At 42.3% G+C, this 27,563-nt stretch overlaps 1 protein-coding gene across 1 annotated transcript; it reads right to left on the reverse strand.

The window, feature by feature from the left end:
- Positions 1 to 216: 216 nt before the first annotated feature.
- On the reverse strand, positions 217 to 26,660 carry LOC127931353 (protein yippee-like 2). The gene is made up of 5 exons (XM_052523561.1): positions 26,413 to 26,660; positions 13,451 to 13,688; positions 9,544 to 9,587; positions 8,993 to 9,101; positions 217 to 2,237 (listed from the first exon to the last, which is right to left on the reverse strand). The coding sequence occupies exons 2-5, from the start codon at positions 13,565 to 13,567 to the stop codon at positions 2,148 to 2,150; spliced, it is 360 nt and encodes a 119-aa protein (XP_052379521.1). The 5' UTR covers positions 13,568 to 13,688; positions 26,413 to 26,660; the 3' UTR covers positions 217 to 2,147.
- Positions 26,661 to 27,563: the final 903 nt, after the last annotated feature.

Consider the following 27,563-nt stretch of genomic DNA (forward strand, 5'->3'; position numbering starts at 1 on the left):
ACGTCACTACCCTATTCTACGTCACTACCCTATTCTACGTCACTACCCTATTCTACGTCACTATCCTATTCTACGCCACTATCCTATTCTACGTCACTATCCTATTCTACGTCACTACCCTATTCTACGTCACTACCCTAGTCTACGTCACTACTCTAATTGATACATTATGGTGATGTATATCCAAGACCAACATAGCACGCAGAACACACCCAATACAGGTACCAAGGTGATGCTTTAATTGACCAAGTTCCAATGATATTGTCACTCCTATCTCCTCCTTTACAAAAGACACTAAAATTGAAACATTTTCAAAAGAGTAAAAAAGTAGTAAATATTGTTCAACCGACGAGGGATATACCAGAGAGAAAGCATGGCAAGAATCCAAATCATATTCATAATCATGACGATCATAGATAAGAGACATCACATATTACTATTTACATTTAGTAACACAGAGATTGACATAAATTATAATATATGTATATATTAAGATCTGTCATTTACAAAAATCATAATGCATTATATCACAGAAAGGCTATCCATAACCTTGGCTTTCAACAACAATTCTCAACCCCATGTTGTGCAACACTTTGACACAAGCAAAAAAAATGTATCTTGTGTTTGGTCAATTTATTGTAGATGGGTGTGTTCTTTGGTTGTGCTAGGGACTTCTACAGCCTCTGATTGGAATTCTGGACTGCCAGTCAGTTGCCGTGGATACCAGGGAGATTGGTTTGATTAGTTGTGTTGCTTAGTTGGCTTCTGTTTAGAAAAATCCACAGGTCTACTGTACGGCTTTTCTGTTCAGTGTTTTATGTGAGGGCCAGGTTGTAAATTAGAGTGTGTGTAACAATCTATGAACTGCTATGATCATCCAAGACTGAAAGAAAGCTTCAGAACTTCATAAGAGCATCTCCTAAAGGCCTCCACATCCCAACTGCTTTCAGTTACCATACCAGGCCAAAACACTAGAACCAAATCTCCAAGCCTGTTCAAATCAGAGTTTCAAAAGTCAAAGATGTTTAACTCTATAGTTCAAATTTAATCCAAAGTGGTGATGGTAGATGTATCTTAACTTACATCAGACACACCACATGAAGTATCCAAACATCACAAGACATGATTTCAGGCATCTACGGATAATGGAGAGAGCCAAAGCACTGACTGATCAGATTCTTCTCAGAGTTTAGACATATCCTTGAATCCTTTCACACTCCCTAACATCCTGATTCGCACAACAAAAGCTGCTGCCGGTAAGACCTGGACTGGATCACACGGCTGTGCAACCAGCTGTACCTACAACCCCACAACCAGGATGGACTCGAATCCAGAATCAGGACCTGCCCTCTCCCTGACCCACCTCCCCTCAACCCTTCCCCCGCCCAGCCCCCACAGTCCTCAGTGCCAAACCTTAACACCAGGCCTCATCACTGTCCCAGCTGGCACGGCCTTGGGTGGATCAGATCAACTGGATTTGGGGATAATCATCTTAGGCCATCTCATTCACATACAGACGAGAGCTCCCATCAGCTGTTTAAGCCAAGGCTACTGACCCTGCCAGGGCCTGGTCTCTCCTCACACTGCAGGTCAACCCGCCCTAACATAGATAGTAACACAACATTACTGGCCTTGGCCTGGCTCTCTATCTAAAGAGCTACCCATCAGGCTTGGATGTTGGTCTGGGACATGCGTGTGTGTGTGTGTGTGTGTGTGTGTGTGTGTGTGTGTGTGTGTGTGTGTGTGTGTGTGTGTGTGTGTGTGTGTGTGTGTGTGTGTGTGTGTGTGTGTGTGTGTGTGTGTGTGTGTGTGTGTGTGTGTGCACGTGTGTGTGTGTGCACGTGTGTGTGTGTGTGTGTGTTTGCTTGCCATTGCGTGTGTGTCTGGTGGTGTCCATCCATCCCCAATGACATCCTCCTCCAGTCCAGACACACACAGAGCCCAGAGGGGCAGGCCAGGCTGCTACTACAGCCTCACACACACACTCCCCTACTACCTCCACCCTGGAGGCTGCTGGTGTGTCATCAGGAGGGGAGGACAGAGGTCCATGGTAAATCAAAGTCGCACACTCACCCACACACTCGGCTCCTTTCCTCCCATCCACCCCCATTCAACCCCAAACCGAGTCACGGATGACGCTTCGTCTTTCAGTCCCAGCCGTTGTCCTTGATCATGTGGGCCAGCTCGATGATGAACTTCCCCTCCTTGTACTTCTGACTGCTCTCAAAGGCATGCTCCTGTAGGGGATTGTCAGGGTGTTGGAAGAGAAAGAGGGAGGGAGGGATAGGGGGAGGGGAAAAAGAGGCAAAGGGGAGAGAGGAGGAGGGAGAGAAGGAGGGAAAGAGAGGGAAAGGGGAGAGAGGAGGAGGGCGAGAAGGAGGGAAAGAGAGGGAAAGGGGAGAGAGGAGGAGGGAGAGAAGGAGGGAAAGAGAGGGAAAGGGGAGAGAGGAGGAGGGAGAGAAGGAGGGAAAGAGAGGGAAAGGGGAGAGAGGAGGAGGGAGAGAAGGAGGGAAAGAGAGGGAAAGGGGAGAGAGAAGGGGGGAGAGAAGGAGGGAAAGAGAGGGAAAGGGGAGAGAGGAGGGAGAGAAGGAGGGAAAGAGAGGGAAAGGGGAGAGAGAAGGGGGAGAGAAGGAGGGAAAGAGAGGGAAAGGGGAGAGAGGAGGAGGGAGAGAAGGAGGGAAAGAGAGGGAAAGGGGAGAGAGGAGGAGGGAGAGAAGGAGGGAAAGAGAGGGAAAGGGGAGAGAGGAGGAGGGAGAGAAGGAGGGAAAGAGAGGGAAAGGGGAGAGAGAAGGGGGGAGTGGTAGAGGGAAAGGGGATAGCGAGGGGAAGGGGAGAGAGGGGGGGAGAGATAGAGGGAGGAAGGGGAGAGAGAAGATTAGGCTTTTCCAGGATGATAAACTTCACACTCATTGCCATTGAAAACACTGTACTCTGATTTCACCTCTGAACCACTTTATATAATGGAGCATTGCAGAAAGTGCTGCAGGCTACTGCAGATTACAAATCTAGTCAAATGTGTTTTTACTGTACATCTCAATATCCTGTTTAGTCTTTCCTATTCAAGCGTAGAGAGGAGTTATCAGGTTACACGGTCTGGAAGTCTACTGGGTCAAGCGTCTGTGGAACTTGGACGGCGGTGTAGAAACAACCGTTTCAGAGATATTAATGGCCTCGTCCCGCTATCGTTATATCTGGGCAGACGTGTGAGGTATGAGTGAGTCATAACGACCCCCTCCCCTCCCCCCCACAGGTCTGGAGGAAGTGGCAGTGACAACCGGGCATAAAGCCATGCTGATAAACGGGACAGCTGGTATGTGGAGCGGTTGTGTGTTCCACGTTGACCTGCTACTAGAAATATCACCTTTACTAAGTACTGAACATGGAGGCAGAATTATATTTCAGTGCAAATATAAAGCTGTCCCCATCTATATCATAGATATACAGTACCAGTCAAAAGTTTGGACAAACCTACTCATTCAAGGGTTTTTCTTTATTTTGCCTATTTTCTACATTGTAGAATAATAGCGAAAATATCAAAACTATGAAATAACACATATGTAAACATATAGTTACCAAAAAAGTGTTCAACAAATTAAAATGTATTTTATATTTCAGATTCTTCAAAGTAGCCACCCTTTGCCTTGATGACAGCTATGCACACTCTTGGCATTCTCTCAACCAGCTTCATGAGGTAGTCACCTGGAATGCATTTCAATTAACAGGTGTGCCTTGTTAAAAGTGAATTGTTGAATTTCTTTCCTTCTTAATGCATTTGAGCCAATCAGTTGTGTTGTGACAAGGTAAGGGTGGTATACAGAAGATAGCCCTATTTGGTAAAAGACCAAGTCCATATTATGGCAAGAACAGCTTAAATGAGCAAAGCGAAACGAATGTCCATCATTACTTTAAGACATGAAGGTCAGTCAATCCGGAAAATTTAAAGAACTTTTGTTTGAGTGCATGATGAAACTAGCTCTCATGAGGACAGCCACAGGAAAGGAAGACCCAAAGTTACCTCAGCTGCAGAGGATAAGTTCATTAGAGTTAACTGCACCTCAGATTGCAGCCCAAATAAATGCTTCACAGAGTTCAAGTAACAGACACATCTCAATATCAACCTTTCAGAGGACACTGCATGAATCAGGCCTTCATGGTCAAACTGCTGCAAAGAAACCACTACAAGTATTTGATAAACTGCCGATTTTGCAGGTTTTTCTACTTACAAAGCATGTAGAGGTCTGTAATTTTTATCATAGATACACTTCAACTTTGACAGACAAAATGAGAAAAAAAATCCAGAAAGTCACATTGTAGGATTTTTAATGAATTTATTTGCAAATTATGGTGGAAAATAAGTATTTGGTCACCTACAAACAAGCAAGATTTCTGGCTCTCACAGACCTGTAACTTCTTCTTTAAGTGGCTCCTCTGTCCTCCACTCGTTACCTGTATTAATGGCACCTGTTTGAACTTGTTATCAGTATAAAAGACACGTGTCCACAACCTCAAACAGTCACACTCCAAACTCCACTATGGCCAAGACCAAAGAGCTATCAAAGGACACCAGAAACAACATTGTAGACCTGCACCAGGCTGGGAAGACTGAATCTGCAATAGGTAAGCAGCTTGGTTTGAAGAAATCAACTGTGGGAGCAATTATTAGGGAATGGAAGACATACAAGACCACTGATAATCTCCCTCGATCTGCAAGATCTCACCCCGTGGGGTCAAAATGATCACAAGAACGGTGAGCAAAAATCCCAGAACCACACGGGGGGGCCTAGTGAATGACCTGCAGAGAGCTGGGACCAAAGTAACAAAGCCTACCATCAGTAACACACTACGCCGCCAGGGACTCAAATCCTGCAGTGCCCGACGTGTCCCCCTGCTTAAGCCAGTACATGTCCAGGCCCGTCTGAAGTTTGCTAGAGAGCATTTGGATGATCCAGAAGAAGATTGGGAGAATGTCATATGGTCAGATGAAACCAAAATATAACTTTTTGGTAAAACCTCAACTCGTTGTGTTTGGAGGACAAAGAATGCTGAGTTGCATCCAAAGAACACCATACCTACTGTGAAGCATGGGGGTGGAAACATCATGCTTTGGGCCTTTTTTTCTGCAAAGGGACCAGGACGACTGATCCATGTAAAGGAAAGAATTAATGGGGCCATGTATCGTGAGATTTTGAGTGAAAACCTCCTTCCATCAGCAAGGGCATTGAAGATGAAACATGATTGGGTCTTTCAGCATGACAATGATCCCAAACACACTGCCCGGGAAACAAAGGAGTGGCTTCGTAAGAAGCATTTCAAGGTCCTGGAGTGGCCTAGCCAGTCTCCAGATCTCAACCCCCCCATAGAAAATCTTTGGAGGGAGTTGAAAGTCTGTGTTGCCCAGCAACAGCCCCAAAACATCACTGCTCTAGAGGAGATCTGCATGGAGGAATGGGCCAAAATATCAGCAACAGTGTGTGAAAACCTTGTGAAGACTTACAGAAAATGTTTGACCTCTGTCATTGCCAACAAAGGGTATATAACAAAGTATTGAGATAAACTTTTGTTATTGACCAAATACTTATTTTCCACCATCATTTGCAAATAAATTTACAATGTGATTTTCTGGATGTTTTTTCTCATTTTGTCTGTCATAGTTGAAGTGTACCTATGATGAAAATTACAGGCCTCTCTCATCTTTTTAAGTGGGAGAACTTGCACAATTGGTGGCTGACAAAATACTTTTTTGCCCCACTGTATAGGCTACATTATATATACACATGCTACATTATACTGTACAGAGGCCACATATATACAGGCTACATTATATACAGGCTACACAATGCATTATATCTAGGCTACATTATATATAGGATATATTATACATGCACTAAAATAGCTCAAATTCCCACAATAAGTTGGTTGAATTTTGGCCAATTCCTCCTGACAGAGCTGGTGTAACTGAGTCAGGTTTGTAGGTCTCCTTGCTCGCACACACTTTTTCAGGTCTGCCCACACATTTTCCATGGGATTGAGGTCAGGGCTTTGTGATGTCCACTCCAAAACCTTGACTGTTGTCCTTAAGCCATTTTGCCACAACTTTGGAAGTATGCTTGCGATCATTGTCCATTTGGAAGACCCATTTGTGACCAAGCTTTAACTTCCTGACTGATGTCTTGAGATGTTGCTTCAATATATCCACGTAATTTTCCTTCCACATCAGACCAAAAAGTACAATATTTTTCCCCGTGTGCAGTTGCAAACCGTAGTCTGGCTTTTTTATGGCGGTTTTGGAGCAGTGGCTTCTTCCTTGCTGAGCGGCCTTTCAGGTTATGTCGATATAGGACTCGTTTTACTGTGGACATAGATACTTGTAGCGGTTTCCTCCAGCATCTTCACCAGGTCTTTGCTGCTGTTTTGGGATTGATTTGCACTTTTCACACCAAAGTACGTTCATTTCTAGGAGACAGAACGCGTCTCCTTCCTGAGTGGTATGACGGCTGCGTGGTCCCATGGTGTTTATACTTGCGTACTATTGTTTGAACAGATGAACATGGTCCCTTCAGGCGTTTGGAAATTTCTATCAAGAATGAACCAGACTTGTGGAGGTCTACAATTTTTATTTTGAGGTCTTGGCTGATTTATTTTGATTTTCCCATAATGTCAACAAAAGAGGCACTCAGTTTGAAGGTAGGCCTTGAAATACATCCACAGGTACACCTACAATTGACTCAAATAATGTCAATAAGCCTATCTAAAGCTTCTAAAGCTATGACATAATTTTCTGGAATTTTCCAAGCTGTTTAAAAGCATAGTCAATTTAATGTATGTACACTTCTGACCCATTGGAAGTGTGATACAGTGAATTATAAGTGAAATAATCGGTCTGATTTGCAAAAACTATAGTTTGTTAACAAGAAATGTGTGGAGTGGTTGAAAAACTCATTTTAAGTGTATGTAAACTTCTGACTTCGACTCTATGTAGGCTACATTATACATAGGCTACATTATACAATATATAGGCTACATTATACTGTATACAGGCTACATTAAATATTGGATACATTATACAGGTTAGAGGGTATATTATGTATAGGATCCATTATACTGTATATAGGCCACATTATATATAGGCTACATTATATATAGGCTACATTATATATTGGCTACATTATACAGTATATAGGCTACAATATACTGTATATATGCTACATTATATAGGCTTCATTATACAGTATATAGGCTACATTAAATATAGGCTACATTACAGTATATAGGCTACATTACATATAGGCTACAGTATACTGTATATAGGATACATTACATACAGGCTACATTACACAGTATATATATATACACTGTATAAATAACTGAAAACTGCTGTTCACAAATGCTCTCCATCCAACCTCACTGAGCTCGAGCTGTTTTGCAAGGAGGAATGGGAAAACATTTCAGTCTCTCGATGTGCAAAACTGATAGAGACATACCCCAAGCGACTTACAGCTGTAATCGCAGCAAAAGGTGGCGCTACAAAGTATTAACTTAAGGGGGCTGAATAATTTTGCACGCCCAATTTTTCAGTTTTTGATTTGTTAAAAAAGTTTGAAATATCCAATAAATGTCGTTCCACTTCATGATTGTGTCCCACTTGTTGTTGATTCTTCATAAAAAAAAATACAGTTTTATATCTTTATGTTTGAAGCCTGAAATGTGGCAAAAGGTCGCAAAGTTCAAGGGGGCCGAATACTTTCGCAAGGCACTGTGTATATATAAATATATAAATAAATAAATAAATATAAATATATATAAATAAATATATAAATAAATATATAAGTATAAATAAATATATAAATAAATATATAAATATAAATAAATATAAATATATATATATAAATATATAAATAAATATATAAATATATATAAATAAATATATAAATATATATATATATAAATAAATATATAAATATATATAAATAAATATATAAATAAAAATAAATATATAAATATATATATAAATAAATAAATATAAATAAATATATAAATATATATAAATAAATATTTAAATATAAATAAATATATAAATATATATATAAATATATAAATATATATATATAAATAAATAAATATATAAATAAATATATATATATAAATAAATAAATAAATAAATATATATATATATATATATATATATAGGCTACATTATATATAGGCTACATTATACTGTATAAAGGCTACATTATTTATAGGCTACATTATACAGTATATAGGCTACATTATTTGTAGGCTACATAATTACAGTATATAGGCTACATTATTTATAGGGCCTACTTATTCTGTATACATAAAAACTGACCTTTTTTTGAATGCATTCTAACCCTTTGTCTAATTTGTGATTGGATAAGCAGTTGTTCTTGTTGCTGGTCAAACTGGTCTTGAATCACTACAGTTATCTCAGTGTTCGCTCTGGATAAGAGCGTCTGCTAAATGACTTAAATGTAATGTATGTAAATGTGGACAGCACAGCTCTGGTCCATCATGAATGACCACCATCTCTGAACTAGGGGAAGGGGGTCAAGTTTGGTTTGTTGAGTACTTAGAAAATGTATAGGCCTACATCATGAGAAATATGCCCCTTAGATCAAGATTGGGACTGCAAGGAATCCCTATGAGTCAGCCTATGTACTGAAATGTTACACTGATGTTAGGAATGATGGGTCCAAAATAGTCTCATGGTCCAAAACTAAAACCAGAACTCATCCATGTCAATAAGATAACATGAAGAGTGAAGTAGGGCCTGCACACTCAATTGTTCCAAAACCTTTATTAGTTCACAGTGTTTCAATCCTACAATGATTTAATAAGGTAATAAAGGTATTACTAATGAAGGTAATGTGCCAATGCCTATCCGCTCTAACTCTAGATACAGTATCTGCCACTCTAGATACAGTATCTGCCATTGTTCTACCCCCCTCCGACATGTGCACACTCTTACACTCACATATTTCCAACCCAGAGTTGTCTTGCAGTTCTCACAGTAGATATCTGCCACAGCATGGAGCCCCGTGAGCAACACTCTCTCTTCCGCCGGCCCACACCCCACGTTCACCCTGAGAGAGAGAGAGAGAGAGAGAGAGAGAGAGAGAGAGAGAGAGAGAGAGAGAGAGAGAGAGAGAGAGAGAGAGAGAGAGAGAGAGAGAGAGAGAGAGAGAGAGAGAGAGAGAGAGAGAGAGAGAGAGAGAGAGAGAGAGAGAGAGAGAGAGAGAGAGAGAGAGAGAGAGAGAGAGAGAGAGAGAGAGAGAGAGAGAGAGAGAGAGAGAGAGAGAGAGAGAGAGATTCGTAAAGGTTGCCCATCTATACTGAGTCATAACACGCCCACTCACACACACTAGATAATATTACCCAGAAGGCACTTCATACTGAGCTAGATAGGGACCATGTTCATACAGTAGGAATGAGCATCTTCATTTCATTCTGATTGTGATTGTGCTCGCGGGCTGAGGACTGGATCATGGCTGTACTGTAACTACATGTAGACACCGTGATACTCACACTGAGTTGAACAGATAAGCTCTGCCTTGGCTCCCCTGGAAAGACTGCAGGAGAAGAAGATAAGTAGGTTAAAAAGGAGGAGTATCCTCAGCAGTCAGCATTAAACACAAAACAAAAGAGCGAGGTAAAACCTCTAATAAATACACGGGACAAGACCCGTAATAACAGCACACGGGACGAGACCCGTAATAACGACACACGGGACGAGACCCGTAATAACAGCACACAGGACGAGACCCGTAATAACGACACACGGGACGAGACCCGTAATAACAGCACACGGGACGAGACCCGTAATAACGACACACGGGACGAGACCCGTAATAACAGCACACGGGACGAGACCCGTAATAACGACACACGGGACGAGACCCGTAATAACGACACACGGGACGAGACCCGTAATAACGACACACGGGACGAGACCCGTAATAACAACACACGGGACGAGACCCGTAATAACGACACACGGGACGAGACCCGTAATAACAACACACGGGACGAGACCCGTAATAACGACACACGGGACGAGACCCGTAATAACAGCACACAGGACGAGACCCGTAATAACGACACACGGGACGAGACCCGTAATAACAGCACACGGGACGAGACCCGTAATAACGACACACGGGACGAGACCCGTAATAACAGCACACGGGACGAGACCCGTAATAACGACACACGGGACGAGACCCGTAATAACGACACACGGGTCGAGACCCGTAATAACGACACACGGGACGAGACCCGTAATAACGAGTACACAATAGACGCAGTACGAAAGACAAAACAACAAAACACATGTACTCACAAGACCAACGAACATGGGAACAATAACCGAAAGAGACAATGGCGAACAGAGGGCACATGTACAGTTGAAGTCAGAAGTTTACATACATTTTAGCCAAATACATTTAAACTCAGTTTTTCACAATTCCTGACATTTAATCCTAGAAAAATGTCCCTGTCTTATGGCAGTTAGGATCACCACATTATTTTAAGAATGTAAAATGTCAGAATAATAGTAGAGATAATGATTTATTTCAGCTTTTATTTCTTTCATCACATTCCCAATGGGTCAGAAGTTTACATACACTCAATTGGTATTTGGTAGCATTACCTTTAAATGTTTTAACTTGGGTCAAACGTTTCAGGTAGCCTTCCACAATAAGTTGGGTGAATTTTGGCCCATTCCTTCTGACAGAGCTGGTGTAACTGAGTCAGGTTTGTAGGCCTCCTTGCTCACACACACTTTTCAGTTCTGCCCACAAATGTTCTATAGGATTGAGGTCAGGGCCTTGTGACGGCCACTCCAATACCTTGACTTTGTTGTCCTTAAGCCATTTTGGCAAAACTTTGGAAGTATGCTTCGGGTCATTGTCCATTTGGAAGACCCATTTACGACCAAGCTTTAACTTCCTGACTGATGTCTTGAGATGTTGCTTCAATATATCCACATAATTTTCCTTCTCTGTGATGCCATCTATTTTGTGAATTGCACCAGTCCCTCCTGCAGCAAAGCACCTCACAACATGGTGCTGCCACCCCAGTGCTTCACGGTTGGGATGGTGTTCTTCGGCTTGCAAGCCTCCCCCTTTTCCCTCCAAACATAACAATGGTCATTATGGCCAAACGGTTCTATTTTTGTTTCATCAGACCAGAGGACATTTCTCCAAAAAGTACTATCTTTGTCCCCATGTGCAGTTCTGGGATTGATTTGCACTTTCGCACCAAAGTACATGAATCTCTAGGAGACAGAACGCGTCTCCTTCCTAAGCGGTATGACGGCTGCGTGGTCCCATGGTGTTTATACTTGCGTACCATTCTTTGTACAGATGAACGTGGTACCTTCAGGCGTTTGGAAATTGCTCCCAAGTATGAACCAGACTTGTGGAGGTCTACAATATTTTTTCTGAAGTATTGGCTGATTTCTTTTGATTTTCCCAAGATGTCAAGAAAATAGGCACTCAGTTTGAAGGTAGGCCTTGAAATACATCCACAGTTAGACCTCCAATTGACTCAAATGGTGTCAATTAGCCTATCAGAAGCTTCTAAAGCCATGACATAATTTTCTGGAATTTTCCAAGCTGATTAAAGGCACAGTCAACTTAGTGTATGTAAACTTCTGACCCACTGGAATTGTGATACAGTGAATTATAAGTTAAATAATCTGTCTGTAAACAATTGTTGGAAAAATTACTTGTGTCATGCACAAAGTAGATGTCAATACCGACTTGCCAAAACTATAGTTTGTTAACAAGATATGCGTGGAGTGGTTGAAAAACTAGTTTTAGTGACTACAACCTAAGTGTATGCAAACCTCCGACTTCTACTGTACACAATTACTAATTAAGGGCAAGGGATTTGGAACCAGGTGTGCGTAATGAAACAGTTCATTGACGCCTAGAGGCCGGTGACGTAGACCTCCGGAACTGGTGCACGAAATGAGCTGCAGTACCGGGGGAATCCGTGACACACGCCACTTCAATGACATGATCATTGAACAGCAGGAAATATCCCAGATTTTGCCTTTAAATTAAGACAGACAGACAGACAGACAGACAGACAGACAGACAGACAGACAGACAGACAGACAGACAGACAGACAGACAGACAGACAGACAGACAGACAGATGCTTTTTGTACAGGTGAGGGTTTACTTTACATAGTGTAACACAAGGAAAAAGTAATATTCTAACACACAAACACACACAAACACACAAGCTGTAGAAGTAAGATGGCTGTGAAATGAGCGACACAGAGGTGCAGTAGGCTCGTTTCCCGTCTGAAAGGGCAGCGTCAGCTGTAATACTAGGTCCAAGTGTGAAGGAGTCAGCTAGTAGAGCTTTAAAGACAGCTGCAGCAAGCACTCAAACCTTTACAGTTATTACTGTGCGATGCATTGAAATTCTAATTAATCTGTAAAAACTACAGTATTTATACAGAATATCCTTTATTTAACCAGGGAAGTCACGTTAAGATGGACCTCTCTTTCATGTAAGCCCTAGAGCCTAACAGTAGCATGTTCTCTCATTCTCTCTCTTGGGAATGACTTGCATATTAGGGCAGTTTTTCCCTTACATACCGGATTCAATTTATCACCAAACTCTTGATTAGTAGATTCAGGGTCAAATTAATTTGGCACAAAACAGAGGTAAACGGACTGAAACAGGGACTGTCTACCTGGATTTGTCAAAAATACCTCTTATTTTCTGTTGTAAAACATTTTTTTAATGTTTTCCACTGCATGCCCTAATGAACACCACCCAGTTGTGTTAGTGCTGGGCTTTAAAGAGTGACTGCCTTTATAAAGCAACAAATCTCTTTGAAAACGGATATGAGTCAGAAACAGTTATTCTAGTGTAAAAATGTACTACAAAGTGTAAATAGGATAAGTCTTGTCTAAAATTCAGTTTGGAACATTCGTGAGTCACAACAGATAAACGAAGATGTCCATTTGCCCACTAACATTGGGCGAACAGCTGCAGTGATTTCTCTCAATCCAATAGCATAGACAGTGAGACAGACCTACCCAGCACTTCCAACTGTTTACATAAGACAACACGTCAATCATGTTTTTACTTGAGAAATACTGCACCAACCACCTTAGTTAGATCTAAAATTGCGTGACTAAAATATCCTTGGCAAAAATGTCAAAACGAATGACATATTTCTTGAGTTATCTTAAACATCATTAACCAATTGCGGAATCGGTCAGGAAACACACATCCGGGACTCAAATCTAGTTTTTCTAATGAGCAACAGAAAAACATAGGTGCCAATCGCCATGTTCTGTGGCTCTTTAAAGGAAACGTGGAATAGATTGAGGGAAACACTATTAGAGCAAGCAGTGTCATTAGGGGATGGACGGTTTTGGTCGGTATGTTAAACAGTCAGTATTCACCTTGGAGATGAGCTCGTCGTGGTTGGCCAGGTGCGCTCTGCAGTGGATGCAGCTGTAAGTTCGGTGGCAGCTGGGCAGGTAGGCCTGGAAGGTCTTGGAGCGTGTCATCCTGACCATCGGGTGGGGCGGGGTGGGGGGGCGGTGCAGGAAAGGGCTGCCGGCCCAGCTAGGCTCGCAGGGGAAGCACCGCAATACACAGGTGAGGGCCGTGGTGGGGGGCGGGGCGGGAGGCACACACCTGGTGAAGCGGAGCACAGGAGAAGCACACTGTGATGAAGGTGGTCTATACTCGAAACCTCGTTGTTGTTTTTGACCTAATCCCTGTGTAGGTTGTTGGCAACACAGCACAAACAGATCTGTGGATATAAAGACATTTTAACTTGAGTACCTTGGATTGTCTTTTATATATATGAGCTCCCACAGGGATAACTTTATATTGCTGCATAATATATATCATTGTGTGTAAAATAAGAAAATCTGTTTGCCTCCATATGTTCTCTGCATATGAAGTACAGTAGGCAAATTACTTTGCAGTGGAGCATGACAGAACATGAATGTGTGTGTAGCCTATGATGGACGACAAATGTCAACAAGCATAGACTGTGATATCATGATCCTTGTATTATACTAAGAGACAGTGGCTTTAAAATGATTTCACTCTAGACTGTTAACACAAAGAGGCTTGTAAGGGAAAGGCTGTGTGCTATAAGCCTTAAGACATGCCCTTGTTTTCTCTGTCGGCTTCTGCCTCTGAGCCAACCGTGTGGGACCAGGGCATAAAGAGACCACTCAGAGGTCTTGCGTGCCCACTAACACACACACACGCAAGCACACATAATTTAACACCAAAGCCTTTCCTTTCTCTCTGTCATTTTAGGACGAAAATGTGAGGATAAGGCTAAAGCACAGCTTAGCACAGATCCAAGTAATCTCCACAATCTCCATAGACTCCAATTAGGAACAGGTTGTTACTCTAAACCAGGCTTGTGGTCAATTCCATTTCAATTCAGTCAATTCAGGAAGTAAACTATAAATTCCAATTCTACATGTACCTAACTGAAACACATTGAAGAAAACTGGAATGGGAACTTCCTGAATTGACCCCAACCCTGCAATAAACCCTGGGTGTAATGAGGTTCATCTAGTCAAACAGCCTTAGAGAGAGACATTTATATCGGTCAACTAGCAGGTTCAAGGCCTGCCCTGACATTATCTTGAAATATGGAGCTAAATGCAGCTCCAATATATTTAGTTGCAGTTTACATCAAAGCAGTGCTCTATGAATCCAATATGTTCCGTGGCTAATGGATGACGAGTCAACCACACTCTGTAACGGGTCGTTTGATTATCTAGGTCTATTTCTGTCTCATGGGGACATCACTCACGCACACACTTACAACAGCAGTGTTGATATAGTATGTTGACATGGGGAAATGAAGTGTTGTGAAAGAGAAACCTTATGTCACTGCCTTTTGACTCACTGAGTCACTTTCCCACTTTCCATCCAAAGGATCTATTCCCAAGCTTTTCCAGTGCAAGTCAGTGACTCGAGAGATGAAATGAGAGCTGAGTCTCAAAATCAAATTATCCTTCCAAATCACCTCCATTAGTAATGATTTTCCATCCTCGACTCAGATATGGAAAATGATTTGTCCAAGTCTCTCCGCTTTAAGAGATATTACATCTCCATGTAACATATGTATAAAAAGAGAGTAACAGATATAGAAATAGCAGGTGAATACAATGCATTCGGACATTATTCAGACCCGCTTACTTTTTCACATTTTGTTACATTACAGCCTTATTAAATATTTTTTTCCCCTAATCCATCTACACACAATACCCCATAATGACAAAGTGAAAACAGGTTATTAGAAATGTTTGCAAATGTATTGAAAATAAAACAAGTATTCAGACCCTTTGCTATGAGACTCTCAAAATTGAGCTTAGGTGCATCCTGTCTCCATTGATCATCCTTGGGATGTTTCTACAACTTGATTGGAGTCCACCTGTGGTAAATGTACTTGATTGGACATGATTTAGAAAGGCACACGCCGGTCTATATAAGGTCCCACAGTTGACGTTGCATGTCAGAGCAAAAACCAAACCATGAGGTCGAAGGAATTTTCCGTAGAGCTCCGAGACAGGATTGTGTCGAGGCACAGATCTGGGGAAGGGTACATAAAAAATGTCTGCAGCATTGAAGTTCCCCAAAAGCACGGTAGCCTCCATCATTCTTAAAATGGAAGATTAGAACCACCAAGACACTTCCTAGAGCTGGTTGCCCGGCCAAACTGGGCCATCGCGGGAGAATGGAACCCAATGGTCACTCTGACAGAGCTGCAGAGTTCCTCTGTGGAGATGGGAGAACCTTCCAGAAGGACAACCATCTCTGCAGCACTCCACCAATCAGGCCTTTATGGTAGAGTGGCCAGATGGAAGCCACTCCTCAGTAAAAGGGACATGACAGCCCACTTGGAGTTTGCCAAAAGGCACCTAAAGGACTCTCAGACCATGAGAAGCAAGATTCTCTGGTCTTGTGAAACCAAGATTGAACTCTTTGGCCTGAATGGTGGCAGTATCATGCTGTGGGCAGGGTTGGGGGCAGGGTTGGGGAGTAACGGATTACATGTAATTACATGTAATCCGATACATGTAAGGGATTACAAAACAAACTAACTGTAATCCATTACTTTACCAGCAGAAATATTGTAATCAGATTAGATACTTTTGAAAAACTAGATGATTACTTCGAGGATTACTTTTAAATTCACAAAGGATGTTTTCAAAATGACATTCAAATCAGCATTGAAAAATGCGCAAGTTTAAATTTGTTCAACGTGAGCGAGTCTGACCATAAGTCAGAGACCACTATGATGACACACCAAATGTGTTTGATGGATAATGGGAAAAGAGCAGGAATAGGCTTTTGTAGGCTACAGTCCAAGCTATGTCTTCCAATAGTGCGGCTGCTGTCGGCATCCAAAGATTATCCAACTTGAATAAACGGTTGGAGGTAAGGATGACAGCAGTGGTGTAGTCTACAGCAATGCAGATATCACTTATTATTGGTATCTACATAGCGCATTGATGTGAATCACACTGCAGCGCTCTCATTTAGCTATTTGCGCCTTACAGATGGTTTGTTGTGGTTGTTGTCGATGGCTGTTCACAAATCTAAATGTGTATTGGAACCCAATAATTGTTGAATTCAAGATGTTTAAGCTGCCTATCAATCATTGTTTTTAAACCAGTGGACAGCCAGTGAAAAATGCGCTCTTGCAACAGCTGCATAGTGCGGATCCCAGCCTATGTAATAAAAGTGAGGCTTTTATTGCTCAATCTAATTCTTGCTGATAAAACAAATAAATCCATAGGCCTAATGGACATATACTTAAACTCGCACACTTTGTGAGACGCAGAGTAGGTGATCGGATGATCTCCAAATGTGTGGTTCCCACCGTGAAGCATGGAGGAGGTGGTGTGATGGTGCTTTGCTGGTGACACTGTCATTTGTTTTTCAACAGGACAATGGCCCAACACACCTCCAGGTTGTGTAAGGGCTATTTGACCAAGAAGGAGAGTGATGGTGTTGCATCAGATGACCTGGCCTCCACAATCACCTGACCTCAACCTAATTGAAATGGTTTGGGTTGAGTTGGACTACAGAGTGAAGGACAAGCAGCCAACTAGTGCTCAGCATATGGGAACACCTTTGGGACCACCTTTAAGACTGTTGGAAAAGCATTCCAGGTGAAACTGGTTGAGAGAATGCCAAAAGTGTGCAAAGCTGTCATCAAGGCAAAGGGTGGCTACATTGATGAATATCAAATATCAAATATATTTTGATTTGTTTAACCATTTTTGGTTACTATGTGATTCCATATGTGTTATTTCATACTTTTGATGTCTTCACAATTATTCTACAATGTAGAAAATAGTAAAAATAAAGAAAAACCCTTGCATTAGTAGGTGTCCAAACTTTTGACTGGTACTGTATTGATTGATTGTATGTCACGCCTTGGTCATTGTATTTTGTGTTTTCGTTATATGTTTGGACAGGCCAGGGTGTGACATGGGTTTATATGTTGTGGTTCGTATTGGGGTTTGTAGTATTTGGGATCGCGGCTGATTAGGGGTGTTGTATAGGCTTGGCTGCCTGATGCGGTTCTCAATCAGAGTCAGGTGATTCTCGTTGTCTCTGATTGGGAACCGTATTTAGGTAGCCTGAGTTTCGCTTTGTATTTCGTGGGTGATTGTTCCTGTCTCTGTGTAGTTTCACCAGATAGGCTGTAATTAGGTTTCACGTTCCATTTGTTGTTTTGTATCGTTATTTCATGTGTCACTTTTTTCTATTAAAGTCATGAGTAACCACCACGCTGCATTTCGGTCCGACTCGCTTTCGACAAACGAAGAACGCCGTTACATTGTATCGATTCTTGAAGAATATAACTTATAAATGCCTCATGAGTTCAAATGTCACACTCCATGAGAACCAAAAATATAAGATTGTTTTCTTCAATGTTTGTAAACGTTGTAAATGTTAACAAACACTGTATAGCCTCATAACATGGTTCAAACTATAATGTTGATACCATGGATGGTCAGTCCTTGCCTCCATAGCTCTGTCCATTAAGTGGTTACATTTCTCCAGGCCCATCCCTCAGCCTTTAACCAAAACAGAGGCAGGACAGCCGTTTTGTGATTGTTTTATCTGTGGATTTGCCCTTTAAACAGCTGCATATTATCAACACATCAAAGTGTCACCAACAAAAAGGTCAACAATAGGCCTATAGCAAATGCAGCATATGGCATTCATTTTTCACGTGTAAATAGCACTTTTCAATAGTGCTTAAAGCATGTCATTCCATGAGCGCAGCATTTATTGTTCGACTTGAATCAATGAGCCCAGTCAGTCCTCCATGACAACAAAATCATAAACAACAGAGTTGGGCTGGATAATAATTCCTTAGTTTTGGGGTCATGCTCAGATAAAACAATTAGTCTAATCTATAATTCCATATTTCCAAGTCCTATTCTTGAAGATCAAGGGGTACAACATTTATTGGAATGACTGGAATTCTGATATCTTTACATTAAAAAAAAAATGAAGTCTATCATTTAAATTGTATTATTATATGTAGTAGAAAGTGATGGGTTAGAAGAAGCCTACATAACCAACCCATAAAGTAAAATGTAACATCCATATATGGCCAGCTATGTAAACTTTAACATTGATTTACCCTGCAATAGATGTTGTTCAATTGGTAACATACATTTTTGTCTTCTTCTAATGCCTCTTAAGGGGAAAGTAATTTAAAAGTAACGGAATGTAATCAGATTATGTTACTGAGTTTGGGTAATCCAAAAGTTATGTTACTAATTACAATTTTGGACAGGTAACTAGTAACTAACGGATTACATTTAGAAAGTAACCTACCCAACCCTGGCTGTGGGGATGTTTTTCAGCAGCAGGGACTGGGAGACTAGTCAGGATCGAGGGACCGATGAACCGAGCAAAGTACAGAGAAATCCTTGATGAAAACGTGCTGCGGAGCCCTCAGGACCTCAGACTGGGGTGAAGGTTTACCTTCCAACAGATAACGAGTCTAAAAGACACAGGCAAGACAATGCTGGAGTTGCTTCAGGACAAGTCTCAGAATGTACTTGAGTAGCCCAGCCAGAGCCCGGACTTGAACATCTCTGGAGAGACCTGAAAATAGCTATGCAGCGACACTCCCCATCAAACCTGACAGAGCTTGAGAGGATCTGCAGAGAAGAATGGAAGAAACTCCCCAAACACAGGTGTGCCAAGCTTGTAGTGTTATACCCAAGAAGACCCGAGGCTGTAATCGCTGCCAAAGGTGCTTTAGCAAAGAACTGAGTAAAGGGTAAATGTGATATTTACATTTTTTTAAATACATTTCCAAACAGTTCTAAAAACCTGTAGATTGATGAGGGGGGGGGAAACGATGTAATCAATTTTAGAACACGGCTGTAACGTAACAAAATGTGGAAAAGGTCAAGGGGTCTGAATACTTTCCGAATGCACTGTATATTCACTTGCATCTAACATTTTATTCTTTAACTCAACATGTGTTGCACCTGTTGTTTCTTAGGTAAGAGGATGACGGACACATTGAAGAATCCTTCACTCATTTTCAAACACCAGATCATCTTTTGATGCGCCCATCTAGAAAAGGATCTCTTTCAAGACCCAGCATTTGTTTGTAGACTAAATGCAGCCCCTACAACAACACAGCACAACAAGTAGAGGCCTACCCTGCTTTGCACCAAAGCTTCTTTGTTTCATATCACAGAAGAAAATCTAAGACAGCTAAGAATAAGCCCAAAGACTAACCAAAACACAAATTCTCTCCCTGTAAAATAATTCTTCAAATATAATATGGATAGGATCCGCCAAAGCTGTCTGAGCTTGCAAAAACTGCCAGCGTGTTTTTCTGACACATCATCGCCCCTGAAGGCTGATGTGCTGAGCTGAATGGTATTGGTATAGTCTGGGTGCCAGACTACATGCCACATCACTTACCAGCCAAAGGTCCTCCCTGGTATCACAACAACAACCTTGCTTATGTAACCGGAGAGGAGCTGCTGCTGCGGTCAAACAGTCAGAGGGACAATGATAGCGATAGCAGCCAGGGGACTGAGAGAGAGAGAGAGAGAGAGAGAGATAGAGACGGACTGGGAAGCGTGCATCCTTGTGTTTGGGGCCCTACAGTAGCTGTCCTTCAGAGCACACAGCTCCACAGCTCCAATGGGAGGCTTTATGTAGTTTCCTCTCTCTCTCTCTTTCTCTTGTCTTTTTCAGGGGCAACAGACAGCATAGCGATGCGTTACATCACTGACTGCAGCAGACTGAATCTCAAATCCTCTTATCTGATCTTGAGGGTGGACAGTTATTGGGGTTTTCCCTTATTTGATCTGTATGAGCCTTCAAGGGGCGGACATACAGTACCAGTCAAATGTTTGGACACACTTTTTTCTTTATTTCATTATTTTCTACAATGTAGAATAATAGTGAAGACATCAAAACTATGAAATAACACATGGAATCAGTAACCAAAAAAGGGTTAAACAAATCAAAATATATTTTATATTTGAGATTCTTCAAAGTAAGCACCCTTTGCCTTGATGGCAGCTTTGCACACTCTTGGCATTCTCTCAACCAGCTTCATGAGGAATGCTATTCCAACAGTCTTGAAGAAGTTCCCACATATGCTGAGCACTTGTTGGCTTCTTTTCCTTCACTCTGCGGTCCAACTCACCCCAAACCATCTCAATTGGGTTGAGGTCGGGTGATTTTGGAGGCCAGGTCTTCTGATGCAGCACCATCACTCTCCTTCTTGGTCAAATAGCCCTTACACAGCCTGAAGGTGTGTTTTGGCGTATCGCTGCAGAATGCTGTGGGAGCCATGCTGGTTAAGTGTGCCTTGAATTCTAAATAAATCAGACAGTGTCACCAGCAAAGCACCCCCACACCATCACACCTCCTCCTCTGTGCTTCACGGTGGGAACCACATATGCAGAGATCATCCATTCACATGCTCTGCGTATGACAAAGACATGGTGGTTGGAACCAAAAATCTCTAATTTGGACTCATCAGACCAAATATTTCCACCGGTCTAATGTCCATCGCTCGTGTTTCTTGGCCCAAGCACGTCTATTCTTCTTATGGGTGTCCTTTAGTAATGGTTTCGTTGAAGCAAATCAACCCCATGAAGGCCTGATTCACGCAGTCTCCTCTGAACAGTTGATATTGAGATGTGTCTGTTACTTGAACTCTGTGAAGCATTTATTTGGGCTGCAATCTGAGGTACAGTTAACTTATCCTCTGCAGCAGAGGTAACTCTGGGTCTTCCTTTCCTGTGGCGGTCCTCGTGAGAGCCAGTTTCATCATAGCACTTTTTTTATGAATGCACTTGAAGAAACTTTAGAAGGTCTTGAAATTTTCCAGATTGACTGACCTTCATGTCTTAAAGTAATGATGGCCTGTCGTTTCTCTTTGCTTATTTGCAATCCAACATGGCGTAGCAGTCAGACGTATTTGTCTTGTCTTGTCCCGTGTATATCTTATTTTTTCTTCGTATATATTTTGAATAGATTTTTAAGATTTTTAACCTCAACTTCAACATACTCTCCTGCAACCCGCCTCTCCCAATGTGGTATGGATCTGCTATTTTTTATACTTTAGGACCAGAACCCCCAACAGAAGCTAGCCAATTAACTAGCTACTAGCTAGTAGTCAGTTAGCCACTGCTAGCGGTCATCAGCTAGCCTCAGCCTGGTCAACTCCTGCCAGTCTGCACAGTGCGATTCAACCCAGAGCATATCAGACTGCTTTTTCTCGACCACATCTCCACATCTCTGGATTCCTACCGCAAACTCTGAACCTTTTCACCTGGATCATCGCAGCGATCTAGCTGCTATCCGAGTGGCTACTCCGGGCTAACGACTCTGTCCTGAAGCAAGCACCAGTTAGCCTGGAGCTAGCCTCGTGCTAGGCCTATCTCCCGGCTAGCTGAAGAGGTCCATCAGCCACTTCTTGGGCTACAATACCTATTTTGCCAATTGGCTTGGACCCTAATACTGCCGACATGGAGCCCCACCGATCCATCACGACTGTTCTGCCGAAAAAACGTCTTAGGGGTTCCAACAGGCTCTTCCATCGCAAAGTTCCCCTAAGGCCCTTCTGCTAACCTGCTATCCCCAGCCTGCTAGCTGTCTGAATCGCCGTGTCTCCAGCTCGCCTAGCTATTCACTGGACCCTATGATCACTCGGCTACGCATGCCTCTCCCTATTGTAAATATGCCTTGTCCATTGCTGTTTTGGTTAGTTATTATTGTCTTATTTCACTGTAGAGCCTCCAGCCCTGCTCAATATGCCTTAGCTAGCCTTTTTGTTCCACCTCATTCGGTGACCTCACCTGGTTTAAATGGTGTCTCTAGAGACAAAACCTCTCATCTTCACTCAATGCCTAGGTTTACCTCCACTGTATTCACATCCTACCATACCCTTGTCTGTACATTATGCCTTGAATCTATTCTTCCGCACCCAGAAACCTGTTCCTTTTACTCTCTGTTCCGAACGCACTAGACGACCAGTTCTTATAGCCTTTAGCTGTACCCTTATCCTACTCCTCCTCTGTTCCTCTGGTGATGAAGAGGTTAATCCAGACCCTGCAGCGCCAAGCTCCACTCCCATTCCCCAGGCGCTCTCATTTGTTGATTTCTGTAACCGTAAAAGCTTTGGTTTCATGCATGTTAACGTCAGAAGCCTCCTCCCTAAGTTTGTTTTATTCACTGCTTTAGCACACTCTGCCAACCCGGATGTCCTAGCCGTGTCTGAATCCTGACTTAGGAAGGTCACCAAAAATCCAGAAATTTCCATTCCTAACTATAACTTTTTCTGACAAGATAGAACATGTCAAAGGGGGCGGGGTTATAATCTACTGCAGAGATAGCCTGCAGAGGTCTGTCATACTATCCAGGTCTGTGCCCAAACAATTAGAGCTTCTACTTTTAAAAATCCACCTTTCCAAAAACAAGTCTCTCACCGTTGCCGCTTTTTATAGAACACCTTCAGCCCCCAAATGTCCCTGGACACCAGATCTGAATTGATTGCCCCCCATCTATGTTCAGAGCTCGCACTGTTGGGTGACCTAACCCGGCACATGTTTAACACCCTGGTCCTACAATCTAAGCTAGATGCACTCAATCTCACAGAAATGATCAAGGAACCTACCAGGTACAACCCTAAATATGTAACCATGGGCACCCTCTTAGATATCAACCTGACCAACTTGCCCTCTAAATACACCTCTGCTGTCTTCAAACAGGATCTCAGCGATCATTGCCTGTGTGCGTAATGGGTCAGACGTCAAACAACCATCCCTCATCACTGTCAAAAGCTCCCTAAAACGCTTCAGCGAGCAGGCCTTTCTAACCGACCTGGCCCAGGTATCCTGGAAGGATATTGACCTCATCCTGTCTGTAGAGGATGCCTGGTTCCTCTTTAAAAGTGCTTTCCTATCCATCTTAAAAAACCCTGCCCAAGAACAGATATAGCCCCCGCGATATGCAATTTTTCAGGGAAGTCAGGAACCAATATACTCAGTCAGTTAGGAAAGCTAAGGCTAGCATTTTCAAACAGAAATTTGCATCCTGTAGCACTAATTCCAAAAAGTTTTGGGACACTGTAAAGTCCATGGAGAATAAGAGCACCTACTCTCAGCTACCCACTGCACTGAGGCTAGGAAACATTATCACCACCGATAAATATCCGATAATTGATCATTTCAATAAGCATTTTTCTATGGTTGGGCATACTTTCCACCTGGCTACCCCTACCCCGGCCAACATCTTAGCACCCCCTGCAGCAAGCCCCCCTCTCCCGCTTCTCCTTCACCAAAATCCAGACAGCTCTGAAAGTTCTGAAAGAGCTAAAAAAACATCTGGATCCCTACAAATCTGCTGGGCTAGACAATCTGGACCCTCTCTTTCTAAAATTATTCGCCAAAATTGTTGCAACCGCTATTACTAGCCTATTCAACCTCTCTTTCGTATCATCTGAGATCCCCAAAGATTGGAAAGCTTCCGTGGTCATCCCCCTCTTCAAAGGGGGAGACACTCTAGACCCAAACTGTTATAGACCTATATCCATCCTGCCCTGCCTTTCTAAAATCTTTGAAAGTCAAGTTAACAAACAGATCACCGACCATTTTGAATCCCACCATACCTTCTCCACTATGCAACCTGGTTTCCGAGCTGGTCATGGGTGCACCTCAGCCACGCTCAAGGTCCTAAACGATATCATAACTGCCATTAATAAAAGACAAGGCTTTCGACTCTGTCAATCACCGCACTGTTATCGGCAGACTTGGCTTCTCAAAGGACTGCCTCGCCTGGTTCACCAACTACTTCTCAGATAGAGTTCAGTGTGTCAAATCGGAGGGCCTGTTGTCCGGACCTCTAGCAGTCTCTACGGGGGTGCCACAGCGTTCAATTCTCGGGCCGACTCTTTTCTCTATATATATCAATGATGTCACTCTTGCTGCTGGTGAATCTCTGATCCACCTCTACGCAGACGACACCATTCTGTATACATCTGGCCCTTCTTTGGACACTGTGCTAACAAACCTCCAAACAAGCTTCAATGCCATACAAACACTCCTTCCGAGGACTCCAACTGCTTTTAAATGCAAGTAAAACTAAGTGCATGCTCTTCAACCGATTGCTGCCACTCCCGCCCAACTAGCATCACTACTCTGGACGTTTCTGACTCAGAATATGTGGACAACTACAAATACCTAGGTGTCTGGTTAGACTGTAAACTCTCCTTCCAGACTCACATTATGCATTTCCAATCCAAAATTAAATCTAGAATCTTCTTCCTATTTCGCAACAAAGCCTCCTTCACTCATGTTGCCAAACATACCCTTGTAAAACTGACTATCCTACCGATCCTTGACTACGGCGATGTCATTTACAAAATAGCCTCCAACACTACTCAGCAAATTGCATGTAGACTGTCACAGTGCCATCCGTTTTGTCACTAAAGTGACCTGTACGCTCTCGTTGGCTGGCCCTCACTACATATTCGTCACCAAACCCACTGGCTCCAGGTCATCTATAAGTCTATGCTAGGTAATGCCCTGCCTTATGTCAGCTCACTGGTCACCATAGCAACACCCACTCGTAGCACGTGCTCCAGCAGGTATATTTCACTGGTCATCCCCAAAGCCAACACTTCCTTTGGCCACCTTTCCTTCCAGTTTTCTGCTGCTAATGACTGGAACAAATTGCAAAAATCACTGAAGATGGAGTCTTATATCGCCCTCTCTAACTTTAATCATCAGCTGTCAGAGCAGCTTACCTGTACACAGACAATCTGTAAATAGCACACCCCCATATTATTACTGGGGTGCAAAAGAGCAAGAGGGTAAGTATCTCTACTTGCACATCATCATCTGCACATCCATCACTCCAGTGTTAATGCTAAATTGTAATTATTTCGCCTCTATGGTCTATTTATTGCCTACCTCCCTCTTGTACATTTGCACACACTGTACATAGATTTTTTCTATTGTGTTATTGACTGTACCTTTGTTTATGTATAACTCTGTGTTGTTTGTTTTTGGCGCACTGCTTTGATTTATCTTGGCCAGGTCGCAGTTGTAAATGAGAACTTTTCTCAACTGGCCTACCTGGTTAAATAAAGCTGAAATAAATAAATAAATAAAACATTTGAGCTGTTCTTGCCATACCAAATAGGGCCATCTTCTGTATACCAACCCTACCTTGTCAACACACAACCGATTGGCTCAAGCACATTAAGAAGGAAAGAAATTCCACAAATGAACTTTTAACAAGGCACACCTGTTAATTGAAATGCATTCCAGGTGATGACCTCATGAAGCTGGTTGAGAGAATGCCAAGAGTGTGCAAAGCTGTCATCAAGGCAAAGGTTGGCTTCTTTGAAGAATCTCAAATATATAATATATTTTGATTTGTACAACATTTTTTTTTGTTTTGCTCGGAATTTGCGCTACTCCACTGTATATGATTATATTGACATTGTCAGCAGGCTGGATTATGTTACTGCGCTCGATTCTCCCATACGGTATTCCTGCCTGCGACTGCTGGTGGTGCAGTATCAGGCCACGCGTAGCGTGTAATAATAATAACAACCAGCTCCACTGCAGACCTTGCCATCCCATCCATGCCCGCAACATAAACAACCAGCTTGCAACATTCTGAACCGCAATGGGCAATTCAATTATAAAAGCCTATTCCACCATAACGGTCAACCATTTCATTATGCAACTGAAATGTAATTTAATAATTATTATGACAGCAAACGATTCCCCATTACAACACAAATGTGTGTGTGTGTGTGTGTGTGTATACACACGCGTTATGGCAATGATTTACATAGATTTACCTTTGAATAGAAGAAAAATATATGTTGACCACTTAAAAAGTCGCACCTCCTCGTTTTCCTCGTAGCAATGCCAAACCTAAAACCTTCTTCGCATTCCTTTCGAGTAAATTTCCTCTCCAGCCTGGAAAGTCGTGCAGACGCAATGCTTTCAAGCGCGCGGTGCCCAGACCGAGTTTGATGTAATTGCACAGAATCACACTGTACTTCGTCTGGAGACAAATTGACAGCCGTGTCCGCCAACCAATACAGCGATAATGCATAGCAACACTGCGCTTATTGGTTATGAATAGACAGGAGCAACCAATACTCTTGTTCCGACTGTTAGGCTGGCTACATGCAGTTCTTTTCAGTTTTAGGACAGAGACAGATACAGACCTGTATTAAATAATTTGCTGAGGAAAGCTATATCATTCAGAAATTGTGTTGAAATTATGTAAATAGGCAGAATAGGCACAGCAATGGACTATGGACTTCAACAACTCAACTTTTGATCAAAGATGAACCCTTCATATGACTTGTTTTGACGTTTGGTGGACTCTCCTTGCACCCTACTTCAGGGTTTCCCAAACTCGGTCCTGGGGTCCGGTCCCCCTTGGGTGCACGGGATTTGGTTTTTGAATCAGCTGTGTAGTGCTAGGGCAAAAACCAAAACGTGCAAACCAGATAGTTAGTTTGCAATCTTTGTGTAACTGATTGCTGCCTCCTAGTGGTGGTTTTAAACCACACTCAATACAAATGAGGTGAAAGTAAAGGTTGCGTGTGAAAGCAGATCAGCACCATCTGATGTTTATACTTGGGGACGTGCTGTTTGATATAAACAATCTAATTTCTTTCCAAATGGCTTCAACATCTATAAACTTCACCTGAGTTTAATGGTAATTTAGCCGCAATCCTGATAGACACGAGACATAGATGCGTTGCCTTTTCTGTTCAATATGCCTTATTGTTGTATATTTTATTCTATGGATCCTGTTCGAAATCTTTACTGACTGATGTCTGGTGATTGTTGTACATATATTCGGATGTTAGTGGGATATAAAGCCTAGAGGTTAAGAGCGTTGGGCCAGTAACTGAAACGTTCGAATCCCCGAGCTGACTAGGTGAAAAAATATGTCGATGTGCCCCTGAGCAAGGCACTTAACCACATTTGC

Source organism: Oncorhynchus keta, chromosome 1 (assembly GCF_023373465.1).
Source record: "Oncorhynchus keta strain PuntledgeMale-10-30-2019 chromosome 1, Oket_V2, whole genome shotgun sequence".
Classification (NCBI taxonomy): Eukaryota; Metazoa; Chordata; class Actinopteri; order Salmoniformes; family Salmonidae; genus Oncorhynchus; species Oncorhynchus keta.